Source organism: Phocoena phocoena, chromosome 17 (genome assembly GCF_963924675.1).
Source record: "Phocoena phocoena chromosome 17, mPhoPho1.1, whole genome shotgun sequence".
Taxonomy (NCBI): Eukaryota; Metazoa; Chordata; class Mammalia; order Artiodactyla; family Phocoenidae; genus Phocoena; species Phocoena phocoena.
Window position 1 is genome coordinate 5,026,374 of NC_089235.1, and position 22,634 is coordinate 5,049,007.

General features: G+C 47.5%; 1 protein-coding gene across 4 annotated transcripts in view; it reads left to right on the top strand.

Annotated features, from left to right (window-relative positions):
* The window catches only part of LYN (LYN proto-oncogene, Src family tyrosine kinase), a 76,770-nt gene that overhangs the window by 35,966 nt on the left and 18,170 nt on the right, over window positions 1–22,634 (top strand). For all 4 annotated transcript variants that reach the window (XM_065895107.1, XM_065895108.1, XM_065895109.1 and 1 more), the window contains 2 exons: window positions 5,969–6,151; window positions 8,175–8,251. In XM_065895107.1, the coding sequence (XP_065751179.1) occupies window positions 5,969–6,151; window positions 8,175–8,251 (260 nt within the window). The remainder of the gene's footprint in view (window positions 1–5,968; window positions 6,152–8,174; window positions 8,252–22,634) is intronic.

Sequence of the window (22,634 nt, forward strand, 5' to 3'; positions counted from 1 at the left end):
ATTCTATTTATGTGACATGTCTGGAATAGGCAGATCTGTAGAGACAAAGTAGATGAGTGATTGCCTCAGGTGGGGGGATAGGAGGATGGAGACGTGATTGTTAATGGGTACGGGGTTTCTTTTGGGGCCAGGAAAATGTCCTAGTAATTGATTGTGGTGATGGTACCACAACCTGAATATACGAAAGCCAGTGAGTTGTATATTTTATTTTTAAGTCATTATTTATATTTATTTAAATTTTGTTTATTTAAAATAAATTATTTAAATTAATTTTATTATATTAATATTATTTTTGGCCATGCCATGCGGTATGTGGGATTCTAGTTCCCCAACCAGAGATTGAACCCGTGCCCCCTGCAGTGGAAGTGCAGAGTCTTAACCACTGGGCCACCAGGGAAGTCCTGAATTGTATATTTTTAATTTATTTATTTATTTATTTTTGGCTGTGTTGGGTCTTTGTTGCTGCATGAGGGCTTTCTCTAGTTGCAGCCAGCTGGGGCTACTCTTCGTTGTGGTGCGTGGGCTCCGCATTGCGGTGGCTTCTCGTTGCGGAGCACGGGCTCTAGGCACGCGGGCTTCAGTAGTTGTGGCACGCGGGCTCAGTAGTTGTGGCTCGTGGGCTCTAGAGCACAGGCTCAGTAGTTGTGGTGCACAGGCTTAGTTGCTCCGTGGCATGTGGGGTCTTCCCGGACCAGGGCTCGAACCCGTGTCCCCTGCATTAGCAGGCAGATTCTCAACCACTGCGCCACCAGGGAAGCCCCGAATTGTATATTTTAAATGGGAAAATGATATGGTATATGAACTATATTTCAATAAAGCTATCGTATATCCCATGTAGCCTTTACTCAGTTTCCACCGATAGTAGCATCTTGCAAAACTATGGCATAATATCACTGCCAGGATATTGCGCTCGAAAGTTGTTTGTTTTTTAATTGTGCGTCTCTCCTTCTAGTTTTGTATTAAAGAAAGAAAAGAAGAAAGGGAGGGAAGGAAGGAAAAGAAAGAGGAGAAAAGGAAAACAGTAGAAAATTTTGATCTGGGATCTCGTGCAAGCATGGGTCTGTGATTCTGGCAGCCAGCCAGGGAGCTCTTCCTTAGCCACTGAAATTACGTCAGTTTGTTGAATGCATTTAGCAGAGGAATGCTGGGGAGTAAACCAGAAGAATATTGGTGGGTGCTGTGCTGCGGAGCAGGTCCCAGGATGCCCCTCTCCCGTGTGTGTCCGCGCGTCTCATTCTGACCGAGGGACCCATTAAGAGCAAGATCTGTGCAGCGCTTTGAGCTGCCAGCATTTAGTTTTTACTTCTCAAGGAATAAGCTGGCTCGCTTTGCTCATTGATATAAAAAGGACAACAAATTAAAAATTGTAACCCTGTTAACTAAGTAAGTGAATATTTCCGTCAAGCGTGAGAAGTGGCTCATAGACTCCCAGGCACACTTTATTGTGTGGGTTTTTTGGTCCGAAGCACCGTAGACAAATACGAGGAAGTGGTCTGTTGGGGGGCGGGGGGGAAGCAGGGGGTGGGGAATAAAAGAAAGGAGTTTCTCCCTCAAGCTGTTTCCTCTCGGCCCGGTGATCCTCTGACATCTAGCTTGGAGACACGTTTTCCTCAGTGGGCTGTTGGATTCCCAGGGAACTGACCCTTCTGTGACACGAAGGGTGATGTTTCCTGTTGCCACTTGGTCTCTGAAGAGACTCTGGGAAAGAAAGGAAGCTGATTTTGAGTTGAAATTTGCTTGATCAATTTTCATAGGAGCCAGCTGCATTGAAATGAATCACCAGCCACCTTCTAAAATCAACTCCATGCATCTTGTAAAACCACCATCCATTTTGTGGTCGTTTGGCTCTGAGTTGGAGCTTTCTCGGCTTTCCTTACCTGTGGCAGAGAGCAGTACCCACACGAAATTATTTACTACCTTCAACAGATTTTTAAAAATCGCTCTGGGCTTCCCTGGTGGCGCAGTGGTTGAGAGTCCGCCTGCCGATGCAGGGGACACGGGTTCGTGCCCCGGTCCGGGAGGATCCCACGTGCCGCGGAGCGGCTGGGCCCGTGAGCCATGGCCGCTGGGCCTGCGCGTCCGGAGCCTGTGCTCCGCAACGGGAGAGGCCACAGCAGTGAGAGGCCCGCATACCGCAAAAAAAAAAAAAAAAAAAAAAAAAAAAAAAAATCGCTCTGCAACTTCCTTTTTATTTATTTACTTATTTAAAGATTTATTTCTTTTTTATTGAAGTATAGTTGATTTGCAATGTTGTGTTAGTTTCAGGTATACAGCAAAGCGATTCAGTTACATATAAGAATCTTTTTCAGGTGCTTTTCTCTTCTAGGTTATTACAAACCATTGAGCAGAGTTCCGTGTGCGATACAGTAGGTCCCTGTTGTCTATTTTATACATAGTAATGGGTATGTTTCCATCTGTAGTGACAATCCAAATCTCTGTGACTGGTGTGAACCTGCCACTGCCAGGGAATATCTCGGTAAAGTACAATTTGATCCTTAGCGCTGAATAAAAGTCATGCCTTTAGTGCAGGTGGAAACCTGCCGTATCGTGCAAATGTCACAGCCCTAAGAGGCCGCAGGGCGGAAGCTGTTGCCATCCTGGAGCTGCGTTTGACACGGCTCTTTTATTCACTGTTCATCTCAAACTCTTTATCAGCATTTTTAACATCTTTAGCAGCTGCAGGATTTCCTGCTAACTTTTCCCCCTACGCTTGGAAAGCATTTTTCTCTTCATCCTTTACCCATCATTTTATTTTATGTGAGAGTCTGAATGAGTCCCATGGCTTTTATGACAACGAAGGGAGAGTAGTTCTGTTCCTTTCTCTTTGGTTGCCATGTAATGTAACAAGCAGACAGAAAGGTGCATAGCACACAAGTGCTGGATTTCGTAGCTAATGGCAACATGAAAACCTGTGTGGTGACCACTGAGGTCGCGGCCCGAGGCGCCCACTCACCCCCTGCCACTCACAACCCCGCCTGTCCCCCGAAGGCAGCTGCTCTTCTGACTTTGCGATAATTTCCTGACTTTTCTTTGTAGTTCTGCTATTTTTGAATATCGGGGTGTGTGTCCACAGTATAGTTCAGTTTTGCCAGGTTTTGCACTTTATGTAAAGGAATCCTACCTGTTTCTCCCTATTTATTGATGGCATTGGAGTCGCTTCCACATTTTGGCCACTATGAACAAGTCTACTGGGAACGTTTTTGTGCTGATTGGTGGGAGGGTACGTGAGTTTCTCTAGATGTGACCAGGAGTGGCTTTGCTGGATCACAGGTGTATGAATCTTCAACTCCACGAAATGCTGCCGACTTAATTTCCAAAGCTCTCGTCCGGGTTAGACTCTCACCAGCAACGTACAAGGGTCGGCAGTGTTCCATTTCCTGACAGCACAGTGGTACTGGGTAGATGTGGGCCCCAGGTCGGCACAGCCCGGGTGGGTGGTCACTCAACACAACTGCACTAGAAAGGAGTCTGCTCTGTCTACATCCTCCGAGGGACCTTGAGGGTATTGTTGGAGACAGGAGCTTTACAACTGAATTTCACTGATGCTCAGAAAAGAGCCCAGGAAAGGAGCTACAGGAACTGCCCCAGCTCCCCTGCCAAGGGACCGGCACTTACCAGCACTCAAGATTGTCAGACTTGGTCATTTTTGTCTTGCTGGGTGGTGGTTTCTCCCTGTGGCTTTATTTGCATTTCGCTGATTACGGATTAGATTGAGTTTCTTTCACAAGTTTGTTAGTCATTAGAATTTCTTCTTTTTAAAATGCCCATCCAAGCTTTTGCCTATTTTTCTTATTGATTTATAGGAATTCTTTATATATTCTGGACACTAGTCCTTTGTCAGTTTCATATGTCAAAGAGGGTATATTTTCTTGTTACGCCTTGCTGTACTTTACCATGGATATATCGATGTAAGTGAAGACCTATTTATGAACTCTTAAACAAATTATAATGGAAACTTTTTGATTCAAATGTAACATTAAAAGGACTTTTTGGGCTTTTCTGCGGTATGCGGGCCTCTCACTGTCGTGGCCTCTCCCATTGCGGAGCACAGGCTCCGGACGCACAGGCTCAGCGGCCATGGCTCACGGGCCCAGCCGCTCCGCAGCATGTGGGATCTTCCCAGATCGGGGCACAAACCTGCGTCCCCTGCATCGGCAGGCGGACTCTCAACCACTGCGCCACCAGGGAAGCCCCTAAAAGGACTTTAGTTGGTGGGATTTACTTTAAATTTACTCTTTACAGCCATGAAAGGTCGTACTGTTTGTAATTATGCATTGAGATGGAAATCAGTTTAATATATTCATAATTCCATTATTTTGTGTGGGTTGTGGCTGGTGGTAATGAACTAGAACAGTATTTTGTCAGCTTTATATTACCGTCTTATCCACATGTTCGCACGCTTACTTTATTTTATATACTGCATTCTTCATTTTTCTGTAAGGCATGGAAAGCTACTACTAAGTACAAATCAAAGGAGAATATAAAAGGAAAAGTTTTAGCAGAAAAAGCCGTATTAATGATAAGAAGAAAAATCACTAACTAGAGTTGACGGTTAGCTGTAAACTAATACTTTTTTTTACCCATTGGAAGGTGTGGAAATAGAAACGTACTTCCTTTTCTTTTTAAAAATAATTCCTTTTGTAAAAACAGAAAAAAAAAAAGGAAGATATCTACTCATTCACAAATTTAATCAAAATAAAAGAGAACAAAAGAAAGTCAAAGCCGCCCCAAATTCTGCCACCCGAAGACCAACCACCATTGTTGATTTTCACTGAGCGTAAGCTGTGTATTTGCTAATAATCGTGTGACCTGAAAAGGGACTGGACATTTTCACATCACCGTTCCTTAGACTTGTGTCTTTCTTGGGGCAGGTGCTATCAGGCTGTAAGCCACCAAGTAGAGGTGAACTGCAGGATGACTCGTGGTGGTGACCAGCTGCCACTTCCTCCCTCCTCACCCTTTTTTGTACTTCTAAGAGAACTATGGAAACAGAAAGGAAAGGAAAGGGGCATGTGATTATCTCTACTTCTGCATTCCAAACCGAGAAAAAACTTTCCCAACCACTGAGAAAAAGCTTTCCCAGGAGAAAATCAAGCTTGAACGTAAGCACATCATTGAGGCAGGTCCCAGAAAAGCGGTGCCTTGGGGGAACTAGGTTAACTAGGCAGTATTTCCCGAAGTACATTCTGTAGGGTGTGAAAAGGTACACGAAGAAGTGTTCCGGGGTCAGCAACTGTGGGGAATGCTGCAGTGAATCGACTCAGACAGGCATCTTCCCTGATGGACTGTCACACTCGCGCTGCATCTCCTGGCACAGCGGGTGGGGCGGGCCGTGGTCCCCAGACAGTTCAGCCCAGAGCCCTTCGTTCACGCAGAATCCAGTTCTCTTTGAAAACTTTGGGAAATGTTTATTTGACTCTAGTGTATTGTTTGTACTTTAAAGTTAGTACATTTTTTTCAAGTGCAAAGCTTTTTCTTTTCTGATTATAAAAATAATACATATTCATTGCAGTAAATTTGGTAAAGAGTTAAAGGTATGGTGAACAAAATTTAAATCACCCATAATTAAGCCAGTCCTCGGTGTATTTTGGTGTATTTTCTTCCAGACCACTGTCAGGGTTTGTGTGTACGTAGGAGTATATAGAGCTTTGGTGTGTGTGGTTTTTTTGGATAAAGAACATTTTATTAATTAGAGAAAATGGTGCAGTGCATATATGGAGCTTTATTTTACCATTGTTTTATAAAAAACCTTTTGATTTCAGAACCATCCTAGGGACTTTTTGGTAAAGATAGTACAGAGAATCCCATCTACCCTTTACTCAGCCGCCCCTAATGTTACATATACAGGTTTTAGATAATGTTAACACTGTAGAGTTCATAGAAGTTTCTTCTGTCTATAACTAAATATTCTTCGAAGTCTGCATGAAGTTTTTGATAAATCACGGCCTCCCTTCTTTTCTCTCCCTAGGTTACTATAACAACAGTACCAAAGTGGCTGTAAAAACCCTGAAGCCAGGCACAATGTCTGTGCAAGCATTCCTGGAAGAGGCCAACCTCATGAAGACCCTGCAGCATGACAAGCTGGTGCGGCTGTACGCCGTGGTCACCAAGGAGGAGCCCATCTACATCATCACCGAGTACATGGCCAAGGGTGAGCGCCACCCTCCGGCACCCATGCTTGTGAAGGCCAGACCCTCAAAAAGGAAAACACCTAAACGTTCCAAGAAGACGCAGATACTTCCAATTGTAAAACAGCAGGCTCACTCCCAAAGCATCAGCACGTATAGGAAAATGAAGCCTTTTCATAGACCACCGCACTGGAAGTCATCCGTTACAGAATGGATCTGTCGTCTTTCTAGTTTCTCTGCACTTGTCTCCACATACATATTAGCTCCAAGAGTCGTACCCCATACCTAGTCAGCCCCCAGGATAAGTAAATATGGATATCAAGTAAGAGTATTATTGTTATAGGTTCAAAACGTGAGTTCTCAAAATTTCAAAAGCAGTTCCATTTCCTCTTTAGCGTCATCTAAGTGTTCAGGATGTCACTTCAAAATGTGGATATTTTTAAAGCTTGTCAAGGTCAAATTCCTGTGTCCTCACAGAATCCCCGGGGAAGAGGTTTCAAGCTACCGTCTTCACTCCCATTGTTGTCACCTTCGGATGAAGGATCTTGAGTCACCATCCTTCTTCCTCCGGTTCAGTAGAAATACTAACAAACTGCCAAGTGATTTCTAAAGAATCTTCAGAAGGAATGAAGGAAGAAGAGACACATAGGCCATAATCCAGAATTAGCAATGTTCTCCTGCAGAATGGAGAGGGCAGTGTATGTCGTAGCTGAATAGGTTAGATAGGTGATTATTACATTTTCTTACCTAATATATGTTAATATTTCAGAATATTAGTCCCTCAGAGTCCTTCCAATAAAGAACATTGTTTTTAAAAAAGCCCAGTTGCCTGTGGCTTAAGTTGCTACAACCCAGAAACCAGGCTCAGGATCAGACATTTAAGCAGGAGTTCAGTAGATACGTGTTGGATTCATTAATTAATAATATTTCTTAATCATAAATGTAAACATGAGTTTCTCCGGATAACAGTGCCTACCTCGTATTGAGCGATTACTATATGTCAGACTGCTCTTGGTGTCTTCCCTGGGGGATCTCACTCAATCTTCCCAGCAGTCTGAGGGCTAAGTACCACTGTTCTGAGTTGTGGATTTTTTTTAACTTTTCATTTTAGATTGGAGGATAGTTGATTATCAGTGTTGTGTTAGCTTCAGGCGTACAGCAAAGTGATTCAGCTATATCGTACATATACACGTATCTATTCTTTTTCAAATTCTTTTCCCATTTAGGTAGTTACATAATATGGAGCAAAGTTCCCTGGGCTATACAGTAGGTCCTTGTATCCATTGTAACCTTGGACAGTAGGTTATCCATTTTAAATATAGCAGTGTTCGTTGTGGATTAATTGAGCGCTTGCTACCTGCCAGCCCCCTGGCATGTGCTTTAAACCTGTCCTCCCACGGACTTTGATGGAGCTCCTGGGACCTACCCTCTTGACAGGGACTCAGATGAGGTACAGAACTTGCCCAAGCCTACCCTCAGGTTGGCACTATAAGTTCCAGAAGAAGGAGGTCGTGTTTTAGAGATAAAGCCCCAGGAAGCAGGAGACTTAAAGGAGACGCGCCCCTTTAAGTAAGGTCTCTTTCCTCCAAAGCGCAGTTGGTTCATCAAATACTCATTGGGCACCTGGGGCATGGCTGAGATCCGTGCTGGACACGGAGGGCAGTAGGCCAGCTGAGTGGCTGCTGTGGACACAGGCAGGCCGCCTGGTTTCTGTCCCAGGGAAGCTCTGGAGGTCAGGTGCTGCAGGATGTGTAGCATGCTGGCAGGTACGAAGTGCTCAGTAGCAAGAAAGCAGCGTCCACCGTCACCTTTTCTTACCTGGAGCTCAGGTACATTTCACATCAGGTCAAAGGAGACAGGTTAAAGGGGACTGGGTTTGACCCACGTCAGGAAAAGGCGCCTGTGACCACACAGATTTACAAAGCAGTCGTTTTGCGTGATCCCCTCGCCCCACCCTGCCCTGCCGGTAGGAATGATCTTTTGAATTTTGTTTGGATTTTTTTCTTGTGTGTTTGAACTACACTAACGACCTTCCTCTACCAACAGGCAGTTTGCTGGATTTCCTGAAGAGCGACGAAGGGGGCAAAGTACTGCTTCCAAAGCTGATCGACTTTTCTGCTCAGGTGAAGTATGAAAAAGCCGGCATGCTGTAAGTTTGCAAAACCTCCCTATTTCAGACTCGGGATGGAATTGGACTTCCAGGGAGAAGGCCTTTGCGTCGTGTTTCCCAGTAGCGGTGATAACAAAAAGATCGCCCAAAGGATGTGTCTTTGGAGGCGGCGATGGGTGTTTCTCTTGGAATGTGTGTGCGCACGTGTCGAGTGTTGACTTGGAGGCCCTTGTCTCCGACCCAGGTCCACCTCTTTATACTTGTATTCATTTCTGCACGAGAGATACGAACAGCACGACTGAGCTGATCGCTTTGCGGGCATTTTGGAGAAGAACTCCACAGGGTGGAAGCACAGCACCTTCCAAGTGCTGCATCTGTGGTGTTTAAGTTACTGATCTAAAGTACTGACGCTTTTAAGTCCTCAGTGTTCCTGACAACAGAGGAACTGTCTTCCTTCCCTCTCTACCCCCTTTCACTCCTTCTTGTTGGGTGTGTCTTTAGGATTCTGAGAAATACTCATTTATAGCATTTCTAGTACTAGCCTAAAAGTTGCAGATTTGTTTAGTTTAGAATCACATGATGTTTTCTGAAGTGTATTTAAGAGGAGAGGGAAGTTACCCAGAAACCCAGCCCTGTGCCTGGCGTCGCAAGGAAATGCACATTTGCATGTTGCCAGCTACTGACTTTGCAGGGTTTCGTTGTGTCCGTCAGTCATGTTCAGCGATTTGCTTGTCTCTTGGTATTGGTCATGGGTGGTTCATGCTGGGAACACCACGTACCATAAAGCCCAAAGGAGCATATGAGAGGTTTTTCTAGAAGTTCTGGGAAAGGGGGGTCGTTATGGTATACATTTCTTGTGCCCATTTCTTCCTCAGACCCTCTTTTAAAACTTGGGAAACTGATAAGGCCTTCTTGGGGAGATGAGTTTGAAGGAATGAGTTAGTCCACGGGTAAAGCACTTTGAGGAAGACCCAGAACACATGCTGTGTGGCAGAGTATCAGGGGCAGAGCCGGAGCCCAGCGTCCTGGACTGGAGCTGGTGCCGAGGCTCGGCCACCTGGTAGCCACTGTCAGGAAGACCTTCGCCTCCTTGCGTTAGTGTATTCGCTTGTCCGAGGGGCACGCTCGTTGCTGCTTCAAGGGGATGTGCTGAGGGTTAAAGTCAAAGCTTGGGTCACTCTTGGCACCGATGAACGAGGCCCTCCGCTCGCCCTGTTGGATGCGGGCGTTGAGAGGGTGTGGTAAAGGCTCCCCAGAAAGGGAAAGGGGCTGACAGGGGTGTGCAGGAGCGGGGCCCGTGGCCTGGAGGCCTGAGTGGTCATCCCCGCCCCAGTCCTAAGGGTCTGATCTGTGCCTACCGTTCTGTAGGGTGAAAATCAGCATGTCGGGGCATGTGCTACACCTGAGTAGGACTTCATCTTGTCATGTGAGCATTTTGTATTTGATTTTGTATCGCTTATCTCATAAAACCTTGACATCTTTGGAGGTTTTAAGGTCCAAGTCAAGGCCTCCGTCTCTAGTCTTTAACTTTTAAATTACTTCTATTACTACAAAGGTTAACTTTTTCTAACAGAAACGAGGTGGGGGGGAAAGTTGCTTTTTAAACCTTTGTAACTCGCGAAGTCAGTCATCACAGAGCCTGGCACTGACCGTGACTTTCAGGTTGTAGGTTCCAGGAAGGGCCGGGTGACTGCCGGGTACAACATCTAGTTTTAAGTGCAGGAGTGTTGAGTGTCCATGGAGAGGCAGCTGCACTCAGAAAGGCCCTGGCAGGTGGGGTCAGCACGAAACTCACGGTCTGTACAACAGAATCCGTGTCCTTTCGAGTCCGTCTTTGTTCACGGTGCAAACCTTGCCCAGACTCTTCCCCAGCCCTTCCCTCAAGGGGGAGCGCGTGAGACCTGCTGCCCCTTAATTATCATCTGTTTCATCTGCTTGTGGCTTTTCTTATTATAATATTGGAGGGTCCTGCACCTTGGCAACGAGGGCGGGACCTGTGCGCCCGGTCTCAGTCTGAGATCATATACCACACACATCTGCTGCCCGTTCACCATGCCCGCTGCCCCATCCCACTGGGATACTACCTGTTCCCTTTATGACTGGCAGTAACCAACACTCCTCCGTCTTCATGTGCCTTTCTGAAATGATCTCTATACAAAGAAAGTCATCTCTGAATTTTTTCTCCTTTTCCTCTCCGTCCTGTGCCGGTAATTAACATTGTAGCTTTCCCATAGTGAATACCTCAAGAATAGTAAACGTGAATAAAGCTGGCCCAAGGTGATACAGGACAGGGACTTCCCTGGCGGTCCAGTGGTTAAGTCTCCGTGCTTCCAATGCAGGGAGCGTGGGTTCGATCCCTGGTGGGGGAACTAAGATTCCACGTGCGTGGTGTGGCAAAAAAATAAATAAGAAGGTGACACAGGACACCCAGATACCTAATAATCCAGCCTTTCCTACCCCTTTTCTCCACTTGACTATTTAGAGTGGAAGTAGGGTAAAGCAGAAGAATTGCTGAGTCCATGTGGTGTTTGAACTCTAACAAAGTGTAAAATACGTTTACACTTTCCTTTTTCCATTTGCATTGTCGGTAGCATCAGAGATTTGGGAAACTGAGTGTTCACAAGAAACTGTAGTTCAATGCAGCAGGTTTTCCCAATGGGAGACTGAGAGTAGAAATAAACCAGTTGACTGACTCCCAGCTCCAGAAGAATAAGGAAATGGGGGAGATGGGAGGGGGGAGGAGTATGTGAGGGGCAGCGCTGGGACTTTTCCCAGACTCTCCTCTGGCCTCTTCTTCCCTCTGGCCACCACCTATTTCCCCATGCTCCTTTCCCCTCCCTATTCTCCCTGAGGGCCCATCGAGACAGGAAGGAGGTGAGGGCACGTGATCGTTCACGTGAGAGCAGATTTCATCACTTCCTGTCTCAGGATGAGTTCTGAAAGGCTCTTCGGAGCCCCAGTATAATCCACACTCCCCAAGCCATGTGTCAGGCCACACCCACCTTCCTCTCCACTTAATGGAGATTAAGAAATCCCAACTACATCAGCCCTATCCAGTGCCTTCCTTCCTGTATTAAATGAAGCCATCTTGGCCTTTTTGCGCTCAAGTAGGAAAATGACCCCTTTGCAAAGCAAGTTTGATAACTTCAGAGCAGAGAGACTTTGCCTAATTCCCTTCCAGCCCTTGCCTCATGTGAGAAAAGAAAAATGAACCTGGAAAGAGGAGGGGGTGAAATCTGTGGGAATTCCCTTCAGCAGAGGCAGAAATGGAATCGTAGACTTGTCAAACGCAGAGGAAGAAAAGTGGGAAATTCGCAGTTGCAATATGGAAGTCAGATTAATGATGTTGTAATTCAGGCCAGGGAATCAAAGCATTTCTTGGTCTCTGGAGGCAACATCCCTGACGTATAAAAAGTACCAAAAACGAAATGAACAATTAGGTGTGAGTAAAACCGTAATAAAAACGGGAGAATCAAAGTTGTTGTTATAATCATGGCAGCAAGTAACATTTCTTTAACTCTTTCTAGATAATAAAACACTTCTGCTTCCATCATTAAATTTGAGCCCAACAACCTTGAAAGCATTTATGTTGTTATTTAATACATTTTACAGATGAGGATACATTTTAATACATTTTACCTTGGACTTGCCCAAGGTTACAGAAAAGTGGGTAGAATTGCTGGGCTCCATCCTGGTTCCTCTGACTGTAAATAACTGCTTCTTTCCTCTGCACCCCACTGTCATTCCGTGAGCAGAGTTGCCCCTATGATGATTTTGCACCTGACACTATGCTGATATGCATTTTCCCCTTTTATGGATTTTGATTATCAGAATTAATAACGTCTTTAGCATTTTTTTCCCCAAAAATCTCTATTACCAAGATGTAGATTTTTCTATCACAAAGTGGTCACGCTCAAGATACAGTTTGCCCCTTAGTGTTAAAGTTTAAGCCACATTTAAGTTGGAAATTGGGAAAGCAAGGCAGGTAGGATACCTCAGTCTACCATCATGTGATTCTCGGCCAGTTTAGTACAAAGGCCTTTGACATCAGAGCTTCTGGGTCCGCCCTCATTACGGTATCCACTGACGAAGAAAACGGCATATAGCCTGGGGATCCCTTGTAATAACTCTAAGTTGGAACCCACCAGTCTGTTGGCGGTAAATGGGGTCTGAAGTGTCTGGAGGGGGCTGTCCTGGGGAAGTTTCTGGAGTACTCGCCAATGAGTGGGTCTCCTCATTCTGTCTGTTTGTAAAGAATCTAAGAGATAAGTTAGGATCTCGTTGGCCAGCTCAAGGCTCCCCTCCATACCTCCACCCACCCACAAACAATGTCATAATGAAGCAACTACGTTATTTTCAAAACCTTTATTGGTATTAACCTCTAATTAATAGTGTCATCACATTTAATCTGGCTAAGCTGGAGGAAGAATCACATCAAAGCGCTGGATCAGGTTCAGTGGCATGTGGAAACTCAGGTGACAGACTTGGTTTGCGTCTCATCCGGGAGGCTGGGTCCCCTCTCCACCTCATACTTGATCGCCCCTCTCTACACGGGAATTCTCATACGTGACTCTAGGGAGGCCACGTACTCAGCTCTTCTTTCAACCACAAGACCCTCCTCCAGGGGAAGCGGCCAGCACTGCAGAGACAGTTGATTCCACAAAATCGCCTGAGCCGGGTGCACCCTGCTGAGGGGTCACACGGCCATCGGGACACGGTGGTCCCTCTCTGCGTATCATTGAGGAACCACTGCTTGGAAGCCATTCCCAGTGTAAACTGTCTTATAGACACGGTGGTTCTCTCTTTCTACACAATATGAGAAGTATCAGAGTCATTTTGTGAATGGAGCTATTGATGATGTTAATGGTGGAGAAAGCATTGAGCTGAGAGTTGGAAAACTTGCTCCAGCCTGGGGAGAATCATCCCTTTGGCCCTGGGGTCCTCCTCTGTGATAGGGGGTTACCACTCAACTTCCCTGTTGCCTCGGCTCTGATGTTCTACGACTAAGAAAATCTCCTCCTACTTAAAATATCTGTGTCAATTATCACCTAAAAGTTAAAATGAATGCTTCTGAGTATGTTCAGAGGATGCTGATATAAGATTTTGACATTGCTCTAAATAAAAGAATATGAATGCATCATACGAATGTAGTACCCGGGTGACAGGCATGTAAATCCTCTATTATCTTTTCTGAATAATGAATTTTATGTCTAAGACTTAAACTTCAGCCATGAAAACTTACAAGATGGACAAATGAAAGTGGAGTTACTGTCAGCATTGCAAAACTGATCATATGCAGCTGCCTTCTGAAAAAGTTGGAAGAATAGGAACTGTCGTTTTAAAATAGCATAAAGGGCTTCCCTGGTGGCGCAGCGGTTAAGAATCCGCTTGCCAATGCAGGGGACATGGGTTCGAGCCCTGGTCCAGGAAGATCCTACATGCCGCGGAGCAACTAAGCCCGTGCGCCACAACTACTGAGCCTGCGCTCTAGAGCCCACGAGCCACAGCTACTGAGCCTGTGCGCCACAACTACTGAGCCTGTGCTCTAGAGCCCTTGAGCTACAACTACTGAAGCCCGCAAGCCTAGAGCCCATGCTCCACAACAAGAGAAGCCACCACGATGAGAAGCCTGTGCACTGCAAGGAAGAGTAGCCCCCGCTCGCCACAACTAGAGAAAGCTCACACGCAGCAATGAAGACACAACGCAGCCAAAAATTAAGTAATTAATGTAAAAATAAAATAAAATAGCGTAAAACAGGAACAGTTTTTTTTTTCTGTTAGGCAGTTGGGGTGTCTGGCATATTTAAATAGAGGAACCACGACTGGTTGTTTAACATAGCAGAAAAGGCAGAAGAAGTTATTCTTGCTTTAATTTTGACTGGAAACCTTTCTAGCACCAATAGGAAGCTTTCAGCTCATGTCCAGGGGGAGGTGATGGAACTTCTGGTCTACGTGCCAGCCCCGCCTCTTATCTGGGAATGATTTTATCCAGGCGCGGCGATTTCTGGTCAGCATGACTATAAGTCACAAAATAATTTCCTCTTCAAATACTCATCTTGGAAGCCTGCAAGGCTAGAACCAAAGTCGTTTAGGAGCGGGCAGGGCTCATTACCAGATGCTCTTTTTTTTTTTTGCGGTTCGCGGGCCTCTCACTGTTGTGGCCTACTCCCGTTGTGGAGCACAGGCTCCGGATGCGCAGGCTCAGCGGCCATGGCTCACGGGCCCAGCCGTTCTACTGCATGTGGGATCTTCCCGGACCGGGGCACGAACCCACGTCCCCTGCATTGGCAGGCGGACTCTCAACCACTGCGCCACCAGGGAAGCCCAGCCCCACCAGCTGCTCGTTTTTAAACGTGGACGTGAACGCACCGGGGTGGGGGATGCAGAGTCAATTCAGTTGCTCTTTGTCTTCAGCGCCTGGCTCGCACTCTCCGTGCTCCCCTCACCCTCTCGGTACCGCCGCCCCCCCTCCCTTTTCACCACAACGCGTGCTGCGCACAGCCAGGCGTGTGCCAGGGACGGGATGAGCAAGGCGCATGCCTGACTCAGGGAGCTTCTGGCTTGGTGCAGGAGGAGAAGTAGCGGGGAGGCAGCGGGCAGCGCGCTGCGGACATGGCCGGGGCGAAGCGAGCCGCGCTGCCGGCTGCCTTCGGAGCCCGAGGCGCAGGGTGGAAGCCAAGCGGGGCGGGGGCGGCAGGAGGGCAGGCCTCCTGGGCGGTGAGCCTCGGAGACAGGGCCAGCCCTGCCAGGCCGGGCAGGGGCGGATGTGGGGAGGCGCCTGTGGCTCAGGGAACTTGGCGCTAAGGGCGCAGGAGAGGGGTGACGGAGAGTGGGGCCCTGAGAGCTAGACGCGGACGTTAAGGAAAAGCGGAAGCACTGCCAAGCCCTGGGTTCTGTGGGAGGGGCAGCGAAGTGCTTGGTAGGTGACCGAAGAGATGTCCGTATTGGAGAAAAGCGAAAACTGATGATACTCAGCAGATGGCCTCTCGGGAGTTATACTTTACCTTTGAGGAGTCCGTGGGTGCTGTTTGCATCTACCGTAACGTGCACTTGGGCCTCCCCGCTGGCCTCTGACCGATCCCCCGACCCCCGACCCCCGACCCCGTGCTCGCTGTAGAAACCACAGGGTGCTCTGCTCCGAAGATACTCTTTGGTTGCTGGCTTTGGTTTGGTCCGCTGTGTTTCGTAAACCTGAGACCGGGAAAGGTGGAAGGAGGGGGCGGGGGCGTGTCTGTGCTCCAACCAAGCTCATCTTTAAAGGCAACACCGTGTCGTGGGCAGGAACCATCCTGAAGCTTTTCCAGCAGAGCTAGATTTCTCAGCACCCCGGCCTCCTCCCCACCCCCGTGTCCCCAACCAAAGAGCACTTTGGCCTGGGAGCCTGAAACCTGAAGAGGCTGAGTCCGGAGAGAACTGACCCCCCCACCCGGAGGCTGCCCCGCGTTGCCCAGGAGGCGGCTGTGGGAGCCCAGCTGCGAAGGCGGGCAGCTTGCTTCTCATCCTGGGAGCGATGGGGGCCCGTGAACGTCTAAGCAGGAAGGCGATGCGAAGAGATCCGGACGCCCTGCGTTGCCCCAGGCACAGCAGTTTAGAGGAGGGACCGCGGCTGGAGCCCGGGGTCCCGGGCGGGGGGTGGGCCGGACGGAGCCCCGCCCATCTCAGGTGTGCAGGAGCGGAAAGCGAAGGCGACGCCCGGTGTCTGGATGGGCAGCCGAGCGCCTGGCCCCGTGGACGCCGGGATTGGGGGCCGCGGGGGTCGGTTTTGCTGTGGGGATTGAAGTGTGGGACACCCAGCTGGACATGTCCCAGTGGGCCAGGGACTTCACTGCGGTGCCTGGGCTTGGAAGCGCGGCGCGAGCTGAGAGGCCCCAAGTCCTTCCCCGCTGTCACTCTGACCCAAGTCGAACACTGTCTCAAGACGAATGACCTTGTAGCTGCCGAACTAGCCTTGGGCTTCAGCTCTGCTTCTTCCAGAGCCCGTCTGTCACACAGCAGCCAGAGAGCTGCTCTAAGACCTCTTTTTTTTTTTTTAATTTTATTTATTTAGTTTTGGCCGTGTTGGGTCTTCGTTGCTGCGCACGGGCTTTCTCTAGTTGCGGTGAGCGGGGCTACTCTTCGTTGCGGTGCGTGGGCTTCTTACTGCGGTGGCTTCTCTTGCTGCGGAGCACGGGCTCTAGGCGCGCGGCTTCAGTAGTTGTGGCTCGTGGGCTCTAAAGCACAGGCTCAGTAGTTGTGGCATATGGGCTTCAATAGTTGTGGCCTGCAGTCTTCAGTAGCTGTGGCTTGCGGCCTTCAGTACTTGTGGCTCGTGGGCTCTAGAGCACAGGCTCAGTAGTTGTGGCACGCAGGCTTCAGTAGTTGTGGCTCACGGGCTTCAGTACTTGTGGCTTGTGGGCTCTAGAGCGCAGGCTCAGTAGTTGTGGCTCGTGGGCTTCAATAGTTGTGGTTCACGGGCTCTAGAGTGCAGACTCAGTAGTTGTGGCTCACGGGCTTCAGTGGTTGTGGCTCACAGGCTTCAGTAGTTGTGGCTCACGGGCTTCAGTACTTGTGGCTTGTGGGCTCTAGAGTGCAGGCTCAGTAGTTGTGGCTCATGGGCTTCAGTGGTTGTGGCTCACAGGCTTCAGTAGTTGTGGCTCGCGGGCTTCAGTGTTTGTGGCTCACGGACTCTAGAGCGCAGACTCAGTAGTTGTGGCTCATGGGCTTCAGTAGTTGTGGCTCGCAGGCTCAGTAGTTGTAGCTTGTGGGCTCTGGAGAGCAGGCTCAGTAGTTGTGGCGCACGGGCTTCGGTGCTCCACGGCATGTGGGATCTTCTTGGAACAGGGCTTGAACCCATCTCCCCCGCACTGGCAGGTGGATTCTTAACCACTGCGTCACCAGGGGAACCCCTAAGACATAAGTCTTAACTCTCTAATACAGTCTGATCGGTCAAACTTCATATTTCCTTGTTGTAATTTGTGTTTATTTAATATAGATGAGGTCATGCATCTTTTCCTATATTCCTTCTTTGTTTGCAGTTTATTTTTCTGGGAACTGTTTCTTTAAGCTTTTTACCCATTTTTTGTTATTAGTTCGTCATTATCCATCCCTTCTAATTATTCTTTTCATTACACGTTAGGTTTGTACCGTATGTGCTGTTTTGTACGTATTGAACTGAATATTACAGCTTTTCATTTTATCGAAAACTCTCCATAAACATGTATGTACCTATTACAATATAATATTCTATTCCTGTGACTGTATCGTGATTTCCTTACCATTCCCTGGTAGATGAACATTTGGAGAATCTCTACTTTTTCACTAATGTAAGTAACAATACAAAACATTTCTGTGGACAAAACTTTACTTTCTGCATGTATGTCCTTAGGCCCCAGTAGCCAGATAAAAGGTCAGAGTAGGAATGCTTCTGAGTCACTTGACAGTCACAGCTTGTTTTCACTGAGCAGAATTGCACGTGTGTGCCCAGTGACTTGTTCCTCAGCTGGAGGTGTGTGGGGCATACCCAGTCAGGCCACATTCCTCCTCAGAGGCAGCACTGATCCGGCCATCACACATCCTCTCTCCTGCAAAAGACTGGACAGAAGTGCCAATGGCTTTCCTCTTGTTTCTCCATCCCTGGCAGAAGTTGAGAACGTTCTGCTTCCTTCTTCTCCTTCCAGGGTGATAAGCATGGTTCGTTAGCTGCAGATCAGGGGTAGGTCATCTAAATATTTATTTATTTATATGTTTGGCTGCACTGGGTCTTTGTTGCGGCACACAGATCTTTAGTTGCAGCATACGAACTCTTAGTTGCAGCATGCATGCGGGGTCTAGTTCCCTGACCAGGGATCATACCTGGGACCCCTTCATCAGGAGCACTTAGTCTTAGCCGCTGGACCACCAGGGATATCCAGGGGTAGGTCATCTAGATGACAGTAGTAGCAGTGAAATTGATGCCGAAGAGGGGAGAATAAGCAAAGGGGATTTCTAATCTTAGTGTAGGTTCTTGACTGCCCTGTCCTGGGGCTACAGAGTGGGGAGTCCCCTCCCTGACTGGTGGCGGGCATCCCTGTACAGCCTCAGGCAGCTGGTATCAGGGAGCCCCGTCAGCGGATGCAGAGTCTGGATCCAGCTTCTCCTAAGGGTGGCGGCAGCCACTCAGCAGAGGGGAAGCAGTGTGCCTGAGGCTGCATTCGGACACCTGTGGGCAGCCTCCCACCTACAGCCCCTCGGCTCTAAGAGAGCAGCCCTTCTGTCAGTTCACCATGATGAACCAGGTCTGGGTGTGGGTCGTCTTGTTATGAATAGTAGCGGTATTAATATTAGTCATAGTGATCGTTCATCTCCATCATGCACTGAGCAGCCTTGCATTCTCCTTTTCAGTCTCATCTGGACTCTACCAGGTTGATGCTATTCTTATCGCCACTTTGCAGAGTGGAAAACTTGAGATGTTGAGAACAAACTTGCCCCCGTTTTATATAAAATCCAAGATGACTCATCGTAAGTCTCTGATCCACAGTCACAACTGTCCAACTGTCTTCTGAGCCATCATTGGTCTACTTCCTTCTAATCCCTACTTGTGTGTTCACGTCAAGGCCGGGTTTATTTGAGGGTGGACTGAGGAGTGGCCCGGGGTGGAAGTGATGCGGGAGGAGGCCTTGACCACTGCCTAGTGTGGTTTGGTCCCCCAGGTGTGCCTGGGCGTCCCCACGCAGGGTGCCCGAAGCGTTTCCTTGGTCGTCAGCACGCCGCGCAGGGGCGGGTGATGGGCGTCGCCCGCTCTCCCTGTGGCCAGCATCCTTTACCACCTCTGCTCCTGCTATCCTACAACTGGAAGCGCCCAGTTTTATTTTTCAATGGTGATGAAATACACATAACATACATTGCATCCATTTTTTAGTGCACGGTTCGGTGGCATGAAGGACATTCATGTTGTGCGGTCATCACCACCAGCATCTCCAGAACCCTTTTCATCTTGCAGAACTGACACTGTGTACCCGTTAGGTCCCCATCCTCCCTCCCACCAGCCCTTGGCAACCACCCTTCTACTGTCTGTCTCTGTGAATCTGATACTCCAAGTACCTCGTGTGAGTGCAGTCATACAGTATTTGCCCTTTTGCGACTGGTTTATTTCTCTTAGCATATTGTCCTTAAAGTTCATCGATGTTGTAGCCTATGTTAGAATTCCATTCCTTTTTATGGCTGAATAATATTCCATTGCTTGCAGAGACCACATTTTGTTTTTTTTATTCATCCATTGATGGACACTTGAGTTCTTTCCACTTTCTGCTTTTGTGAAGAATGCTCGTATGAACAGGGGTGTGCAAATATCTGTTAGAGAGTGTACACGTGTGTACTTTTGGTTGTCTGCGGTATGCACCCAGGGGTGGAATTGATGGGTCACATGGTAATCCGATGTTGAATTTTTTGAGAATCACTCATTCTGGTCTCCACAGTGGCTGCACCAGTTTACATTCCCACCAGCAGTGCACGAGGGTGCTAATTTCTCCACTTCCTCAACAACACTGTTTATTTTCTGGTTTTTTGCTTTGTTTGTTTGTTTGTTTCTATAACAGCCATCCTAATGGATGTGAACTGGTCCAATAAGTTTTTGCAAGAGAAAGTCTATGAGAATTTGTTGACAAATGGTTCTTCCTTTGCCGCTAATGAAGGTAAACCTCTTTCATGGAAACTTACTGGTTTAAATATGATTATTCAGTGCAGTTTTCTATGTAGAAATCATGTCTCCCCGAGGCTCTGTGGGTCCTTGCATGCTTTTGGATTGATTGAATTTTGATCCGTCACAAAAACCTCACCAGCCCTAAGTTTGTACGTGTCAAGCTCTGCCCTCATCTTTCAGCTATGAAGGTATTACAGATTGCAGGCTTTAACATGGCCACTTTTTAAATGATCTAGTTATTATTTCTCCTTTCTCTCCTTTTTCCTGATGTCAGCTTGCAAACATTCTACTGTTTGTAGCTCTTTTTTTTTATTTATTTATTTTGCGGTATGCGGGCTTCTCACTGCTGTGGCCTCTCCCGTTGCGGAGCACAGGTTCTGGACGCGTAGGTCCAGCGGCCATGGCTCACGGGCCCAGCCGCTCCGCAGCATGTGGGATCCTCCCGGACCGGGGCACGAACCCGCGTCCCCCGCATCGGCAGGCGGACTCTCAACCACTGCGCCACTAGGGAAGCCCATGTTTGTAGCTCTTTTTAAAGGGAGAAGCTAGTATAGATAAATAGTTAAGAGCACAGGAGGTGGGACCAGCCAGATTTGATTCAAATCCAAGTCTATCTAGGAAAAGTTTTTACTTCTCCAAGACTCAGCTTTCTCATCTTTACTATGAATATTGGCTACTTTCATAGGCTTGTTTTAGGGCTTATAATTGCCTGGCAAGATGCCTGGGCAGGGTAGGCAGCCAATACGTGGGGGCTGTCATCATCATCGTCATCGTCACTATCACCATCACCACCACCATCATCATCAAAGCAATAAACTCCATTATTTCTTAGAAGTTTTGCTTTGAAAAGAGGAATAAAGAAGAATATTTTAATAACCCAATAAAGCTAAAACATACTAGGAAATTTGACCTCCAAACATAGCAAGGAATGAGCTCTATGCCACCCCTTCCTCTATCCAAATTATGGATTAAAGAGTGTAGGGATCCAGTATGGAGGATCAATGAATATTAATAGATAGAAAAGTACATCTATAGAAACTACCAAGTACTACAAAACAAATGCTATCGTATTTGGAATACCGAGGAGGTGTGTTCTTACTTTAAACTCCCTGGTTTTTTTTACATTTTATTTTTGTGTTGTAATTAAATGGTCTTTTTCGGTCAGTTTGGGATTGACCCCAGGGGTGATAGAGAGGACCTTTCAGAGAGGCTTGAGACCCCATCAGAGACACTGTAGGTTTAACCCATTTGTTTGGTTCCAACTTATTAATATTAGCATTATTATTATTTTGTAAGCTTCCTAAGGCTTTTGAAAGTAATTAATTATTTGAATTCTACTTTCCCCAAGTGTAGGAAGGAAATACGTATCTAGAGAGTGAGGCAAACAATGCCTAATGGAACACGTAGAACCACAAGAAAAACAAAATTTAGTCTTTCCTGCTTTCTGGCAGGTTTCTTGTTCAATCTCTCTCACTGCTTGTCTAAGTGACGAATGTTTTCCAGCTGGCCAATTCTAAGACAGATTGGGTTTTCGGTTCCAGTTTCTCATTCAGGCTGGAATTTCCTGGGGCAGATTTTAGCTTTGCTTGAGAGATCACATCGAGTCCCTCAATTAGGTTCCTTTATGCCTTTATTCCCTCCGTCGTCTGACTCACATGTGGGTTCTTCTCATTAAAATTTTAAAAATCACTCACTAAGCAAGATAGCCTGTTACTTGCCCGTTTCTCAGAACAGCGGTAGGAATTCAGGTGAACACAGAACGCTAAAGCAAGATTCACATGGCAAGGTCATCCATGCAAACACTCCGTGGTGTGTCCAGAGCATCCTTCGTGGTCCTTGGTGACACCTGTGGGGTCCGTGCACTGAGCGCGTGCGTGGGAACAGGCTTGTTGCTCATAGCCTCAGCCCCGGATGGAGGGAGCCTGCTGGAGGCTGGGGCAGGCTGGGTGGAATGCCGGGCTCACAGCTTTAATTGGGCTTCTGGGAAAAACAGAAAAAGATGCGTGACCTCTGTGGCCATTGCTAGCAGGGAAAGTCACTTGCAAGGAGGATTATTTGAGTCCGCCTTGGTCTGTAAAACTTGACTGAGATTTCTTCTCCAGCATCGTATTCCACATAAAAGAAGTCTGTCTTGTATATACCCAACGGGCGTTGGTGTTAGGTATTTCCTGCCCCAAGCATCGCCATCCTGCGAGCCCCAGATGGTCCCTGGCAACTCCCTTCTCAGTAAACGTATTTGATGACCAGAGAGGAGGGTCCTGGGTTGCCTTCCTCAGGGCAGTGCGGCAGGGGTGCGCGTAGATGTCTGTGGAGGCCGCTCCCAAGTCCTCACCTGGGGAACAGGAACACAGACTTTCTACTTAAACGTCGATATTGGAGAGGGAATTTAAAGGAGTATGCTCACCTCAGATGCTTCTGGAAACTTTGTTCTGCTTTAACGTTTCTGACCTCATACCCCAGGAAATAGCCATCTGCAAAGCATTTTGCGTTCTGTCTCCACCCTGCCCATCATAAGTGTGTGCGTATGTAAGTGTGCGTGTTGGGGGGTTGGGTAGAAAATGATAGGCAGAGGAAGCAGAAGGATAATGCTTTATGAATGCTGGGCTCTGAAAACTTCCCAGAAGTTTGTATGCATCTGCGTGGTGTGCATGCATGTGGGTGGGTGTAAAGTCACGTGTGTGGATACTGACGTACTGAACAATAGACACACACTGGCAACGCTGCCACAGAGAGGGAGTGT